The sequence below is a fragment of the Anolis carolinensis genome, chromosome 5 (assembly GCF_035594765.1).
Source record: "Anolis carolinensis isolate JA03-04 chromosome 5, rAnoCar3.1.pri, whole genome shotgun sequence".
Classification (NCBI taxonomy): Eukaryota; Metazoa; Chordata; class Lepidosauria; order Squamata; family Dactyloidae; genus Anolis; species Anolis carolinensis.
The window spans coordinates 166,428,121-166,443,362 of NC_085845.1; the positions used below are offsets into that span (position 1 = coordinate 166,428,121).

Genomic DNA, 15,242 nt, shown 5'->3' on the forward strand with positions numbered 1-15,242 from the left:
TATGTATACAGAATTTATAGATCTTTCTATCTCACAACTATCTGTTTTAATTGAGCAGTCCATAAATGCAACCAGATTGATTGAAAAGTCCCAGATTTTCTTCCTGATCTTTCTGATTTTATAGTGCATTAAAATAAGTCGACATTGGTGCTGGTATACACACTCTCTGATTGTAATGGTAGCTGACAGAAAATTTTCCAGGATAAATATAATGTGTATGGATCTCCAAAATGAAATCATAAAGAACAGGAAGAAAATCTGGGACTTTCTGGTCTTTTTTATTCTATGTGGTTTGCATTTGAAGAGGCTGATCTTTTAAAAATCTACTAAAACCTAAGATAGCCTGTGGGTTTGACCTTAATATATTGTCCGGCATGTAATCCCAGGAACACCAAATTATATAAGTAACACTAAACTAAAGTGAACAAATTAAATTCTCATTCTTCCATTTATACTGAATTGAACCACTTGTCATAACAAGTCGTAAATGTGTTACTATTAAAGATAGGAAGGAATCGTATTTTCATTTGTGGTATTGGACCAGCTAATGCAGCATTATCTAATTACACTCAATGATAGAAGTCATCTAAGTTTCCAGATATCTTTATTTGGTTATCTTCAGGATTGTAACTAGGACTTTTTGTATAACAACAACAACAACAACAACAAAGTTTTTTTTGTTACCTGCCTCTCCCTGAGGCTCAAGGCAGGTTACAACACAATTTAAAAACATGAACATAGCAAAAAAAAATCAACAAATATACATATTTCTATAAAAGATTTGCATTAAAACTGCATTTCTAAAAAATACATATTCAATACACAAAACAAACATCAAACAAAGGACATGAGTTTAAGATTCATAGTTTAAAACTGTCTGGGCAGGCCTGCTGGAAGAGATTTGTCTTTAGATGATTTTAAAATTCCAACAGCTGATTTATCTGTCGGAGCTGTTCAGGCAGGTCATTCCAGAGTCTTGGGGCAGCCGATGAAAAGGTCCTCTGGGTGGTGGTCGCCAGTCGGGTTCTGGGAGGCTGGAGCAGACGCTCCTCAGAAGACCTCAATGCTCTGAGCAGATTGTACAGGAGAAGGCGATCCTGAAGGTAACCTGGACCCAAGCCATGTAGGGCTTTAAAGGTCAAAACCAATACCTTGTACTTTGCCCGTGGAGTGACATTAGGATAGGTGTAATGTGCTCACTCCTAGATGTTCCTGTAACTAATCTGGCTGTCATATTTTGAACCAACTGGAGTTTTCGAACTTGGTACAAAGGTAGTCCAATGTAAAGCACACTGCAGAAGTCCAGCCTTGAGGTTACCAGTGCGTGCACTACCATCTTCAAGTCCTCCAAATCTAGGAAGGGGCATGCTGTGACACTGAGCTTTAAACATCTTCAAAAGGAACTCTATATATGAAATATAATATTAAGAAAGGTGTTAGCAGGATGCTATTTCTAAATAATGTGGAAAAGCAGATTTCTAGCGCCAGAGGACACAGCACTTTGAAATTGAGGAAAGCTGAATCATGGAAGCTTTCTCAGTTACCCATCCTGTAGTGTATTAAGAGACTCTGAAACATCAATCAAAATTGCACTTGAGAAAAATGTATAAAAGCACAGGTTCTGGATGAAATAGTTTAAATGACTGATAGCAGCTACTGGAGTGAAATGTCTTGTGAGACCATTTTCCTATATTTATTCAAGAATTCTGAGGATATCTGAAACCTTATTTTTAGTACTTGAGTTTATTCCGTATTCAGTTTTGTATATGCTCTTAAACCTGCAATAACAGCTTTGAATTTGGTTTCCTGTCATTTGTTAAGAAGATGAATATAGGAATGCTGTGCTTAACCCTTTCTTTCTCTGGCATTTTAATAAAATAAATAACCTTCACTCCCAGAACCAGACCCCACTGCAATCTATGTTATTATTTCAAAAAGGTTGGAGAGGTAGTTGCAGATCTTAAACATGCTACGTGGTTGGATTCTTAATATTAGATTAACAAATTATGGCATAAGGATTATAGCTGTACTTTATTTAAAACTTCAATTCTTGGCATTTGCTTCTTTTTGGAAAGATCAGGAATCGGATTAAGGCTGTGTTTGTGTTCCCTGATGATGGTTCCAATCTTCTTAGCATAACCGTAGTGCCGTACCAATTTAGGTTCATACCGGAAATTAATCTACTCTGGGTTTTTAATATACTTCTATCCTCCAATCTGATCATAAGGTGCTATATTAGCTGTTAGGCTTTGTGAAAAACAACAGCCTATGTCTGTCAGTGTTTCAAATTCATGCAAAAATTATAATATAATTAATCTTTCATTCTGTAAATTTAACAGACCACAGCGATCTTGAGATAGGGCCGATTCCCACCTATTGCATAAATACACAAACAAATCAAGCTGCCAAAGTGTTGAGAACACTCAGTGAATTTGTGGGTAGTGTGTATACACACATACACCTCTCTCATAACATTGATTTCAGTTTTATACCTGAGTGACAATGAGAAGAGGGAGGGAAGAGAGCTTTGAAGACTGCTATTCTTCTGGTGCCTAATAATAGAATAAACAGGGAAAAAATAGGTCATTGTAAACAATACTGGCCAAGGATACTGGAAATGGAAACTTTCAAACCAGGTGATCATTTTCTCAGATTGTCCTACGAGAAACAAAGACCAACAATAGGTGCTGCTACTTGAATTTTCCTCTGCAATGGAAACCTGTACTTTGTTACTGTGAGGCTCAGGTAACTCATCACTTAAACATAAGCATGTTCTTGTAAAGTGCAGCAATAAGGACATGTTGCAAACTACTTGCCTAACAACCAGTAAATAAGGAGTGGTATTATAAATTTCTCACTCTCACTTAAAAAAAACCCCTCAAGGTTAACTAAGTGTGGTTAAACTTGACACCCCTATTTGTAAATTGACTTTATATGAAATGGTTTCTTTGAAATTAACATTACCTTGGACTTTGCTTCATTTACTCATACAGCGATGCAGTGCTATTTTGCTATATTGCAAAACACACACACACAGAGAGAACACAATCTTACTGATATTTATGGCTTTACTGAGGTGCTTCTGATTCATAATGCATCATAAGCACACAAATGCATTATGGCAGTATATGTAAAGCCCAGCTTCTTATAAGAAACTATTTCAAAGAAGCTGATTTTGAAAATTCCCTTCTCTCGAGTCATTTTCACACATTATTGGGAAGACCATATTGTCATCATCTTTTAAATTGAAGGTGCCAATATTATGATTTCTTCATAGAAATCTACAATATTACCAGACCTAGAATTCAGTGTTTAGTCCTAGTCAAACAGACCTTAAAACTATGATATCCTCATTCGGGAAAAGACAATTAATGAATCAATTGACTGGAACAACTATCTCGTCAGGAAAGCTTCAAAGCTTGCAAGCAATGTGTTTTATTAACACTATTATTAATAAGCGGGACAGTATAATTTGTTTTTATTTTCTAATGAAAATGGCACAGATATTACAATTCTTCTAAGAAGTAGTGATAACTAATTATAGCAAAAATCATACTTTGAAGAAAAATTGAAAATTGTGGACATTTTTGTGTTTAAATTTTTAAAAATATATTTGTTTGTAGTTTATTAATAATGTGCTTTGTTACTTGCTATCCAAAATTAACAAATCATAAGTAATAAGTGATGTACTGTTAGTAAAATCCAATAGGTAACATGGGAGATGGTACTTATCGAGAAATATTTCTAAGCTTTGACAATGTTGGCATGCTTTCCGCTTAAGTCTAAAAGCACAGGAAGACATGACAAAGATGTAGGCAGATACGTATAGTGGAGGAAAAGAGAACAGAGAGTTTTTCTTCACTCTTATAATACTGGTGCCTGGAGTCATCCAGTGAATGTAATTATGGGAGATTTAGGAATTGTTTCCCCCCATTTACTATGCAATGAAACTGTGGAATTTGTTACCACAAGATCCAGTGAGGACCACCAACAAGTCTCAAGGATAACCTTAGACCAGGGGTGTCAAACTCATTTTCACCGAGAGCCACATCATCCTTATGGTTGCCTTCAAAGGGCCAGTTGTAATTGCAAGACTGTATAAATATAACTATGTTGCCCTGGCACTGAAAATATTGTGGGCCACCATAGAATATTGTGGTGGAGCAGATTCAGCCTGTTGGCCTTCTGTGTGACACATGTGCCATAGACAATAGGTCTTCACTACCAATTGCAATGGTCCATAAGCAGGATGAATACTGCTTATCAGCTTGATCTTTTCTCTTTTTGAGTAACCTCAGCACCCATTTCAGCCTTTTCTCTTTTATGGCCTCAGCAGACAAGATTAGAGAGCTGGCTACTGAAGAGAAAACCTTTTCAATGGTTGCATCTCAGTAGTAATACTAATAATAGTTTACTCATACTTAGACCATAGGCCATTCACATACAAAATAAACAAATATGATACAAAAGTGCAACAGTACAAAAGTACTACATAAAATGAGTAGTACTGCAATTATGGACCTTCTTCCCAAGGAAAGTCCTGTCATTTTTATTATTCCAAAAGTACCATAAGATTGTATCTGTTTTTTAAAATATTTTTATTATACTCCTATATTAAGGTATTTTGTTAAGCAGCATGAAAGGGTGCCTATGATAGAAATATGACATAAATCTAATAAGCCAATCAAACATATTCCCATTTAAACACCATATGTGGTTGTGATAACCACTGGAATAAGTGAAGTGACATAGTGCAACCCAATCAATCAACATTGCTATGTTTATTTTTATGCTAGGTATCTGTTTCAGCAGAGCCTGGGAAAATTACTCTCTTGGACTATAACTCCTAGAATCTCCCATTCTTGCAAAAGAATTCTGGGAGCTGTAAAATAAAATAAATTTTTCCAAGCCTATGTTGTATATGCATCTTCACCTTGATATATTATTAAAAAAAGACCAACACATGACTAGTAATGAAAGTCAGTACCAAATCTAGTTCCTGCTTCATTCTCATAAACACTCTTTTACTCCTTCCAGATATTATGTGGAGCTGTTATTTTAATCCTTTAAATTTCCTCTTCTTTCAGGGACAGAGGAAGTTTTCTTTCTATGGTGCATAATTTTATAATATACAGGATATTAAAAGCATTCACCACTGAATTAGGCATTTTCATTGATATCTTCCTCAACAATATCTAGTTTCTGGAAAAAAAACAGTTTTCCTGTTATGTAGCCTCAAACCTAGGGCACACAACTGACCCTATTGTTTAAAAAATATTTTAATTTAAATTATTATGGTGGTGTCCTTGAATTGACATTTACCTGTTCCTCTGCTAGGACAGAGTGTCTAGTGAAGTTAAGGAACATCATATTCACGCAGTATAGCGAAAGATGTAAGATTCCATATCTTTTTAAAAAAAGAGCTTCATACCATCCATTGTAAAATGTCATACATTAACAGTACCTAGGAATGATACCTAGAATAATGATATGTGGAGAAGAGCCGCTTTCAATCCCCGATGGGGGAGAAAAGCAGGCTATAAATTAATAAAAAATAATAAATAATGATGGGGTGTAATCTTACCATAATTCACAGGATTTTTATGATTACAGTATATGGCTAATTCACTTTTTTGTGTCAGGAGCGACTTGAGAAACTGCAAGTCGCTTCAGGTGTGAGAGAATTGGCCATCTGCAAGGATGTTGCCCAGGGAATGCCTGGATGTTTTGATGTTTTTACCATCTTTGTGGGAGACTTCTCTCATGTCCCCGCATGGAGCTGGAGCTGATAGTGGGAGCTCATCCACACTCTCCCTGGATTGGATTTGAACCAGCAACCTTCAGATCAACAACCCAACCTTCAAGTCATCAGTCCTGCGGGCACTGGCTAATTCACTAATGTGCTGGCAATTTCTTCATTCACCTCTTAATATAGTAAATATGTTTTATCTGTTGAGTCTGCCTTCACAAGAGGATGCTTAAGAGGAGGCCTCTCCATTCATCCCAAAGGTGCTGTAGAGCACTCGTTCTCAACCTGTGGGTCCCCAGATGTTTTGGCCTTCAATTCCCAGAAATCCTAACAGCTGGTAAACTGGTTAGGATTTCTGGGAGTTGTAAGCGAAAACACCTGGAGACCCACAGATTGAGAATCACTGCTGTAGAGGTTTTAGAGAAGAGGTGAGCCTTCCATTGAATGACTGGAAGTCCATTTTCAGAACTTTGGATGAAATCCACCAAGTTTTTTGTGTTCTGTCAATATTCATGGAGAATTTCTTGTTGTTATTTGCTATTTAATCATCTCAACTTATGGTGAACGAGATAACTCAAGAAATTTGGGATAGTGCCTGTGGTCATTTACAGGGCCAATCTGCAGCATTTAATTGATTAAAGGCCTATGAAAGCTTATCTTCCCAACTTTTTTTTTCTCAGTCTCAAAGGTGCTACAAGAAGATCTCTTTGTAGCCTCATATTCTATATTACCTACATTTTCCTAGTCATCTTCAAGTATACAGTTCATTGCTATAGGCTAAAATGGAGGTTACAATACTGTATCAGGGACAAACGTGTCTAGGTTCCTTCTGTTCAAGTCAGGTTGCAGCTGGCATACAAAACGATGACAGTAAAATAATGGAAATGAAGGAAAGAAATATATTACATATAAGAGGATATATTCTATTATCAGATAAATACATTCTACCTAATCATTTAAAGTGATATTTTAGGTTTGTTAACAGAAATTCAATGCAAGTCAAAACGGCTAAGAAAAAATACATCACAGACTCTAGATCAGTCAACTGGTGAAGATACTGATGGTTCTGATGTGAAGCAAGTGTCCTCTACAACCAAATTCTACAAGGTAATACAATTATGGTAGCATCGAAAACATTGTTTGGTGAAACAAATAAGCATGGAGGATTAGAATTATGGAAATCTCCAGATTTCATAACAATTTTCAATAGATAAACAGATCTGTTATTCAACTGGTGACATCAAAAATGTGATCTTTCTATAAATCAGACTATTGGAACCTGTTAATCACAATATCTCAGTGCTGTTCAGTGTAAGTAAACCATGATGTTCATAATTATACTCAGTTACTAAAGCTTATGGTTTATTATTGCCAGTATAGGAGAAAGTAGAACTAACCCCAGAACAACAGAATCTCCTGCACTATATCATGGATTCATATAATAAACAACGGATCCCTCCTGAAGTTTCTAAAAAGCTTGTGAGTATACCCTGTAATACAATATGTATCCAAATATTTCAGAATATAGTTTTCCACAGAACACTGAAATTACAAATTCTGATTATTCTAGAAAATGTTTTTCATTGCATTGTGGATTTGTATGGTATGTATTACAAATATGGACACACGCTCTATTCAAATGCAACACACAGAGTAGTTAAAAGTAGTTAAAAGTCTATTAAAAGTTTTATCTGTTGATGAGCAGCAGCCTGCTCTAGTGCCAAACCGGAAGTCCCCAACACCCAGAATAAAAGGTTCTGAATGCAGATAAACATGTCAGTGATAGATGTGGGTGAAACATCAGGAGAGAATGGTTCTGGAACATGGCCATACTCACAGCAACCCCGATAACAACTTCATTTCCTTTTTCTTCCTTTCATCCTTTATTTTCCCATCTTTCTCCTGGTATGGGATCCAAAGCAACATATGGCAAAGATTAACACATAGTGTACCTAAAAACTGTTGATAAAAATGTTTTTAGATAGGATGTGTGCTGTGATCTTAATCAGAGAGTAGCTTCACCTAGAAATTGTGAGGCGAGGCACTCTGCTGCTTCTTCAACCATGGGCTGTGACTGAAACCCTCCAGTCATTTGGAACTGTTGAACATTACTGCTTCCAATACTATTAAAATTAATGCAATTCTGTTTTAATGCTCAGTTACAAGAGGAATTCAGTGCTGAAGAAAACTTTCTCATCTTAACAGAAATGGCCACTAGTCATGTACAAGTTCTTGTGGAATTCACCAAAAGATTACCAGGTATGTTTTCTTAGATTCCTTTGTTCAAACTCTTCCCATCTGTATTTCCATTGAAGATGTGGACAGTACCATAGCAGTGTATTATTAGAACTGTTATATAATATGTACATATTTCTTTTACCATAAAAAGAGAAAACAAAGCCAACCTACCTTTATCAGAAACTCAATAGTAAAGGTAAAGGTTTTCTCCTGACATTAAGTCTTGTCATGTCCGACTTTGGGAGTCATCTCCATTTCTAAGCCAAAGAGCCAGCGTTGTCCGTAGACACCTCCAAGGTCATGTGGCCGGCATGACTGCATGGAGCGCCGTTACCTTCCTGCCGGAGCAGTACCCATTGATCTACTCACAATTGCATGTTTTTGAACTGCTAGGTTGGCAGTAGCTGGGGCTAACAGCGGGAGCTCACCCCGCTCCCCGGATTCAAATTGCCAACCTTTCAGTCAGCAAGTCCAACAGCTCAGCGGTTTAACTCCTCTGTGCCACCAGGGGCTCCTGAAGAAACTCAATAGTCTCCTCAAAATTTGTCCTGTTGATAATGTTTTTGGGAATGCTTTCAATCCATTACTGTTGAAATAGTTATCCAGTATTAATTATTTACATTTCAACATATGTGTTCATAGTACTTAGCAGTGCACCATCACAAAAAAACTTCTAATCTAATTTTGGTGAGTTTGTTGTTGAAAAGAGAGCAGAACTCTCCTTTTTTCCTCTCCCTTTTCTGCTACTCTTCCTGCTTCAATTGCTTCTTCATAGACAGAGATAACATCCCATATCTCTAAGGGAAAAAAATAAACTAGAACATCTTCATCCAAGGTGGTGTTCCATATCAAATAAAGAAAGGTGAGGAAAGATGCTATCACTGCAAAGCAGCTATGATAAAAAAATAAGAAGCATATTGGCATGAATTGTGTTATTAGTCACGACTAGAGTATATTCATTCAGCTATCATGCAAACTACACACACACACACACAATGTATGTGCATGTACTTTATACATACATTCAAGACATTTCACACTATATAATTCATCATTGTATATATAATTCTAATTCTTAATATAAAACTGACAGGAAGAAAAGGCAGTGAGACCAATGAGGAAATAGAAGCCTTATAAGCTATTCTAATAAGGTCTTATTTTTATAAGGTCCCAGGTTCAAACCCCCAGAGCAGTGTGAGCAGCCGCCATTAGCTCCAGCTCCTGCCAACCTAGCAGTTCGAAAACATGCCAATGTGAGTAGATCAATAGGTACCGCTCCGGCGGGAAGGTAACGGCACTCTATGCAGTCATGCCGGCCACATGACCTTGGAGGTGTCTACGGACAACACTAGCTCTTCGGCTTAGAAATGGAGATGAGCACCAACCCCCAGAGTCAGACATGACTGGACTTAACGTCAGGGGAAACCTTTACCTTTACCTTACTAAGAAAGAGTATAGCATACATTGTTCAAACACAACATCTTGTCATTAGTTATCCAGCTGATCTGAACTTTGAAAACTCTCTGTTGTGGACTATGCCTGCCGGGGTACTTCTCGTTCTTAAAAAGTATTTATTTCATGCTCTGGATTTTGTGCTAAATATGCAGAAGGCCAGCAATTTTCAGCAGTCAATCTCAATTACCACCCATCTCAGCATCTTGCAATCAGAATAATACTAGTTTCGTAATGTGGTAATTTCATATTTTATTCTAGGCTTCCAAACCCTTGACCATGAGGATCAAATCGCATTGCTAAAGGGTTCTGCTGTGGAAGCCATGTTCCTTCGGTCAGCTGAGATTTTCAACAGGAAACTCCCTACAGGCCATGCTGACCTCCTGGAAGAGAGAATCCGCAACAGTGGTATGTGGCCTTGATTAACAGCAACAGGAACCAAGCTAGTCCTTGGAATGCTAGGGAGGGGGGGGGGGGGAATACATCCATTATATGAATATCATGCGTCCAAGTGTTCAACAATAAGTTCTCAGTCATCTTTGAGTCCAAAGGTTAACAAGTAAAGTTGTAATCATAAAAATATACGTACGTCCTGAGAAAACTGTCTCATTACAACCAGCTATATTTGTTCAAGGATATGCATAAATAAATTGGGGCAATGAAACGTACTTCTATCACGTTCATTCCAGTAATTGCATTTCACCCATTTAACTTATTCCAAATGACATAATAACGATGGTGCAAGGTCTACTGTTGCCAATATGTTTGTTTGGATTACTGTATATACTCGAATATAAGCTCAGTTTTTCAGCCCTTTTTAGGGCTGAAAAGCCCCCCTTGGCTTATACTTGAGTGAGGGTCCTGGACGGCTTATATTCAGGCCGGCATATACTCGAGTATATAGGTAATCAGAGCTGGATAGTCTTATCTTATTAAAGTCTTATGATTATCTTATATTACAACTTATCTTATATTACGACTCAGGGCGGATCACATTATAACACACATAGGGCAAACATTCAATGCCCATAAACACATCAAACAGAGACAGAGAGACACACGCAGAGGCAAGTTAACGTTCTTCTGAGGGGATGTTCGATTCTGGCCACAGGGGGGAGCAGCTGCTTCATCATCCACACTGACGGCACTTCCTCATAACAGGTCGTAAATTAGTTAATCTTGCCTCCCCACTTTTTATAAGTGGTACCTTATCTCCTACTTGATAGATGCAACTATCTTTCGGGTTGCTAGGTCAGCAACGAGCAGGGGCTATTTTTTATTTTTAATTGACGGGTGCTCACCCCGCCACGGGCTGGCCTCGAACTCATGACCTCATGGTCAGAGTGATTTAAGGCAGCTGCTCAACAGCTGCGCCACAGCCCGGCCCCAATATATTGTCCAATATATTATATTAGAGTTCAAAGTTGTAATCCCAAAACCGAAACACACTCTACTTTCAAGCCGTAGAGTGGGGAAACGTCCAAAATGTTTCTAAGGTCCAAAGTAAGTCCAAAGCAAGAACTGGAGACAAGGCTAGATACTTGAGACAAAATCCAAGGCTGGAAACAAGACGAGATAGTCCATGAAAACTTGACAAGGCAAGGCAAGGCAAGGCAAAGCAAGGCAAGGCAGGGCAACTGAAGTTGCAGACTTAAAACGCAGTCCACACTAGGCTGGAACTGAAGTTATTCCTGAAGCTGATCTGTTGACTCCGCATGGATTCCCCTGTGTGGGTAACTTTTAAGAGCTTCAATCTTCCTGCAAAGCAGGTGTCCAGAGCTTCCTTTCCCAAGGGAAAGCGAAGCGAAACACATCTTCCTGCAGCTGCGTTCCTCCCTGCAAATTCCCAGGAGAAACTTAGCTAATTAACGTCTTGTTTGGCTGCTAATCTGAGGCTTCTCCTTGATAGTTCTTTCTGGCCCTGACTCGCAGCATAGGATTCTCTTCTCGCAAAGGGAGGAGAGGCACTGGGAGAAACTTGTTCAAGGTCCATTTTAATGAGGTCCTGGTTAGAATCGTCAACAACAGGCATCTGGAAGAAATCCGTCTCCTGCTGAGACGGCAGAAAACTCATGTTTTCGTCATCATTATCCATGATGGCGCTAGGATCAGAACTCTGAGACCCATGAGACATCACAATATCCATTCTGGAGAGTTGAGAGACCTTGGAAGTAGATTTTGGAGGTGCAGGGGAAGGAAGGGACAAGCAAACTCAGCTGAAAAAGTGGAAGTCTGTTCACTGGCTATAGCCCACTGCAACCCCCCCCCCCCAACATTTAACAGATGAAAACCGGGACAAATGTGACCAAGCAATTTAAGAATGTGCTCAAGATTGCAAAAGAAGCAAGAAAAGATGAGATAGGCAAGGTTATAGAAATTTTGCTTTTGCTTGAGACTACTTAGCCTACTGAGCTCATTGCATTTCCCTTGCTTGAGCCTGCCGAGTTTTGTTTTTGCCTGAGTTTACAAGAGTCGGCATATTAAAAAGCAGCTGAAAAAGTGAAATGACAGAAAATGAATCAGGAGTGGCCCTGCCAAACTGGGCCTGTTGGAAGCTTATGCCTCTGTTGCTACTAAATTAGTGTTAAAAAGAGTTTTCAACCAAATGTCCATATTCTGCCTTAGTCTAAAACTGAGACTAGACAAAACAATCTCTTCTAATACCAGATTCGTACACACACACAGAGTAAGTCCCGCCGACCACATTGGGACTGATACTGGGACAGGATTCAATGCATGACTTTGTGATAAACTCCATTTAAAAAGGATATTTTAGCACATGCTATTTCTAAAGTTTTATAGGCAGTACTGTGGCACTAAAAGGAAAAAAACTGACAGAATTCCAACTTCTGTCACAATTGACTTCACTTTCATTGCAATGACTTTGCTGTAGAAACAGAGATACTTCCTTGAAGAATTTGTAACTTTTAATTTAGCACAAATATGATGACCATACAATATATTTTCATTTGTTACTTAACATTTTGCATAGGCATGTCCCATTTTTTCCCTTTTGAACTTTCTCTCTTTATTGTAAAGAGAGTAAAATGTGGGCTAGACAAAACTGCGGTTAGGTGGATCTGTAATTGGCTAAGCGAACGAACCCAAAGGGTGCTCACCAATGCGTCGTCTTCATCATGGAAAGAAGTGACAAGTGGAGTGCCGCAGGGCACCGTCCTGGGCCCGGTTCTGTTCAACATCTTTATTAACGACTTAGACGAAGGGTTAGAAGGCACGATCATCAAGTTTGCAGACGACACAAAACTGGGAGGGATAGCTAACACTCCAGAAGACAGGAGCAGAATTCAAAACGATCTTGACAGACTAGAGAGATGGGCCAAAACTAACAAAATGAAGTTCAACAGGGACAAATGCAAGATACTTCACTTCGGCAGAAAAAATGGAAATCAAAGATACAGAATGGGGGACGCCTGGCTTGACAGCAGTGTGTGCGAAAAAGACCTTGGAGTCCTCGTGGACAACAAGTTAAACATGAGCCAACAATGTGATGCGGCTGCTAAAAAAGCCAATGGGATTCTGGCCTGCATCAATAGGGGAATAGCGTCTAGATCCAGGGAAGTTATGCTCCCCCTCTATTCTGCCTTGGTCAGACCACAGCTGGAATACTGTGTCCAATTTTGGGCACCACAGTTGAAGGGAGATGTTGACAAGCTGGAAAGCGTCCAGAGGAGGGCGACTAAAATGATTAAGGGTCTGGAGAACAAGCCCTATGAGGAGCGGCTTAAAGAGCTGGGCATGTTTAGCCTGCAGAAGAGAAGGCTGAGAGGAGACATGATAGCCATGTACAAATACGTGAAGGGAAGTCATAGGGAGGAGGGAGCAAGCTTGTTTTCTGCTGCCCTGCAGACTAGGACACGGAACAATGGCTTCAACCTACAGGAAAGGAGATTCCACCTGAACATCAGGAAGAACTTCCTCACTGTGAGAGCTGTTCGACAGTGGAACTCTCTCCCCCGGGCCGTGGTGGAGGCTCCTTCCTTGGAGGCTTTTAAGCAGAGGCTGGATGGCCATCTGTCGGGGGTGCTTTGAATGCGATTTCCTGCTTCTTAGCAGGGGGTTGGACTAGATGGCCCATGTGGTCTCTTCCAACTCTACTATTCTATGATTCTATGATTCTATGATTCTATGATTCTATTGCACAATGCACTAGGTTTTCTATGTAATCACACTAATGCTATTATCCTACTCCAAAAGGGCTCAGGCATTTTGTTGCATAATAATTATATCATATATGAATATAGTCCTAACTTACATAGGATGACTATGATCATTTAAATGTGTACTAGCAAAAAGTCCAAACTTATTCTGAAGAAATAAATATTTGTGTTTGGATGGCTTTTATGTGAAGCTACATGTCAAGCTGTCAGCTAAGTCTCATTGTCAGTTGCTATGCAAACCAAACACAATAGCAGAAATATGGAATGTTTTGTCACCTGCCACAGTGCTGTTTCTGGTGCTTCTGCCATCTCTTAACATTTATGATCCCCTCAACTATTTTGCATTACCATTTTGTGTGCGATAAATCAACTTGAGCGATCTAGTGATGATGACCTTTCAGCACTGTTATCCTTTTGCTGATGAAGTACAGCTTTTTATTGTTGCAAGATTATAGGTCAAATAGTTTCTATGGGGTAATGCTATATTCTTTGCAACTTTCTGTAAAAGGTTAGATGAATGTATTTTTCTAATACCGGGGCCATTAAGTGATACCAATTGTTACCAAAATCCATGGATCCTCCAGTCCAATTAAGAGTGGTGTAGTAAAATCGTATCCATTATAGAAAATGGCAAAATCAAGATTTGTTTTTTGGTTTCTTAATTTTAATTTTCTGATTTTTTTTGAGCTTTGAATGGTTAACTCAGTGGACAGAGAATCCATGGATATGGAGGACCATCTGTATTACTTAATTAAAGCACAAGAGTCAATATGGTGAAGTGATTTCAGTGTTACTCTTGCGATCCAGTGCAAGAACCCACTCATCCATGGAAACTTCCTAAGTGGCATTGGAAAAAACCACACTTTCTCAGCACGTTTCCAGACATGACTAAAACACGTAATTTGGGTACTGTTTGTACTGCCCTTCAGATACTGTTGTATTACAACTGTTATTAACCCTAGTTAACATAGTCAAATTTTGGGGATGATGGCATTTAAAGTCAAGAATAACACTGATGGATATGCATTTCCTATTCCCGTCTTACTGGCCAAAATGAACAGTAAATAGGAGTTGATGCTGTATTCTTTGAAATGCATTTTTGATTAAAACTTCAATAAATTTGAACTAAAGCTTCTGATGAAGAATTTGGAATTGGGAAAACACTGCATAGATAAGATTATGTGAAATTTGTATTATAACACAATGAGTAATTAATACACATTTCCTAGTAAAACAAAAGCTCATTTACTCTTTGATTTAATATCCACTGGCAGTTTCAGACCTATCCAGATGAAAGATCTCTTCATCCATATTAACAACAGCCTTAGTCATAATTAATTAGCACAAAACATTCCCCCTCACAGCTGTTTTTCTTCTTCTTAATTCAAACATGGAGCTGTAATAAGTGCATAAATCTAATGCTTATTACTGAAGATGGGAACATTAATATAGAATGTGCCGGAGCCTGAGAACAGAGATAAAGAACTGTCACACAAAGTCCCTATACCAGGAAGCACACACCATTGTGTGCCTTCTGGTCATTTCTTGCTTATGGCAACCCTGTGTTGACCCTATCATGAAGTTTTCTTGGTAAGATTTGTTCAGAGGCCTTTGCTTTCTCTGAA

General features: G+C 38.5%; 1 protein-coding gene across 3 annotated transcripts in view; it reads left to right on the top strand.

Annotated features, from left to right (window-relative positions):
• nr1h4 (nuclear receptor subfamily 1 group H member 4) overlaps positions 1-15,242 on the top strand; it is a 37,184-nt gene that overhangs the window by 17,283 nt on the left and 4,659 nt on the right. For all 3 annotated transcript variants that reach the window (XM_062982841.1, XM_062982842.1, XM_062982840.1), the window contains 4 exons: positions 6,723-6,856; positions 7,130-7,228; positions 7,909-8,008; positions 9,701-9,847. In XM_062982841.1, coding sequence (XP_062838911.1) covers positions 6,723-6,856; positions 7,130-7,228; positions 7,909-8,008; positions 9,701-9,847 — 480 coding nt within the window. The remainder of the gene's footprint in view (positions 1-6,722; positions 6,857-7,129; positions 7,229-7,908; positions 8,009-9,700; positions 9,848-15,242) is intronic.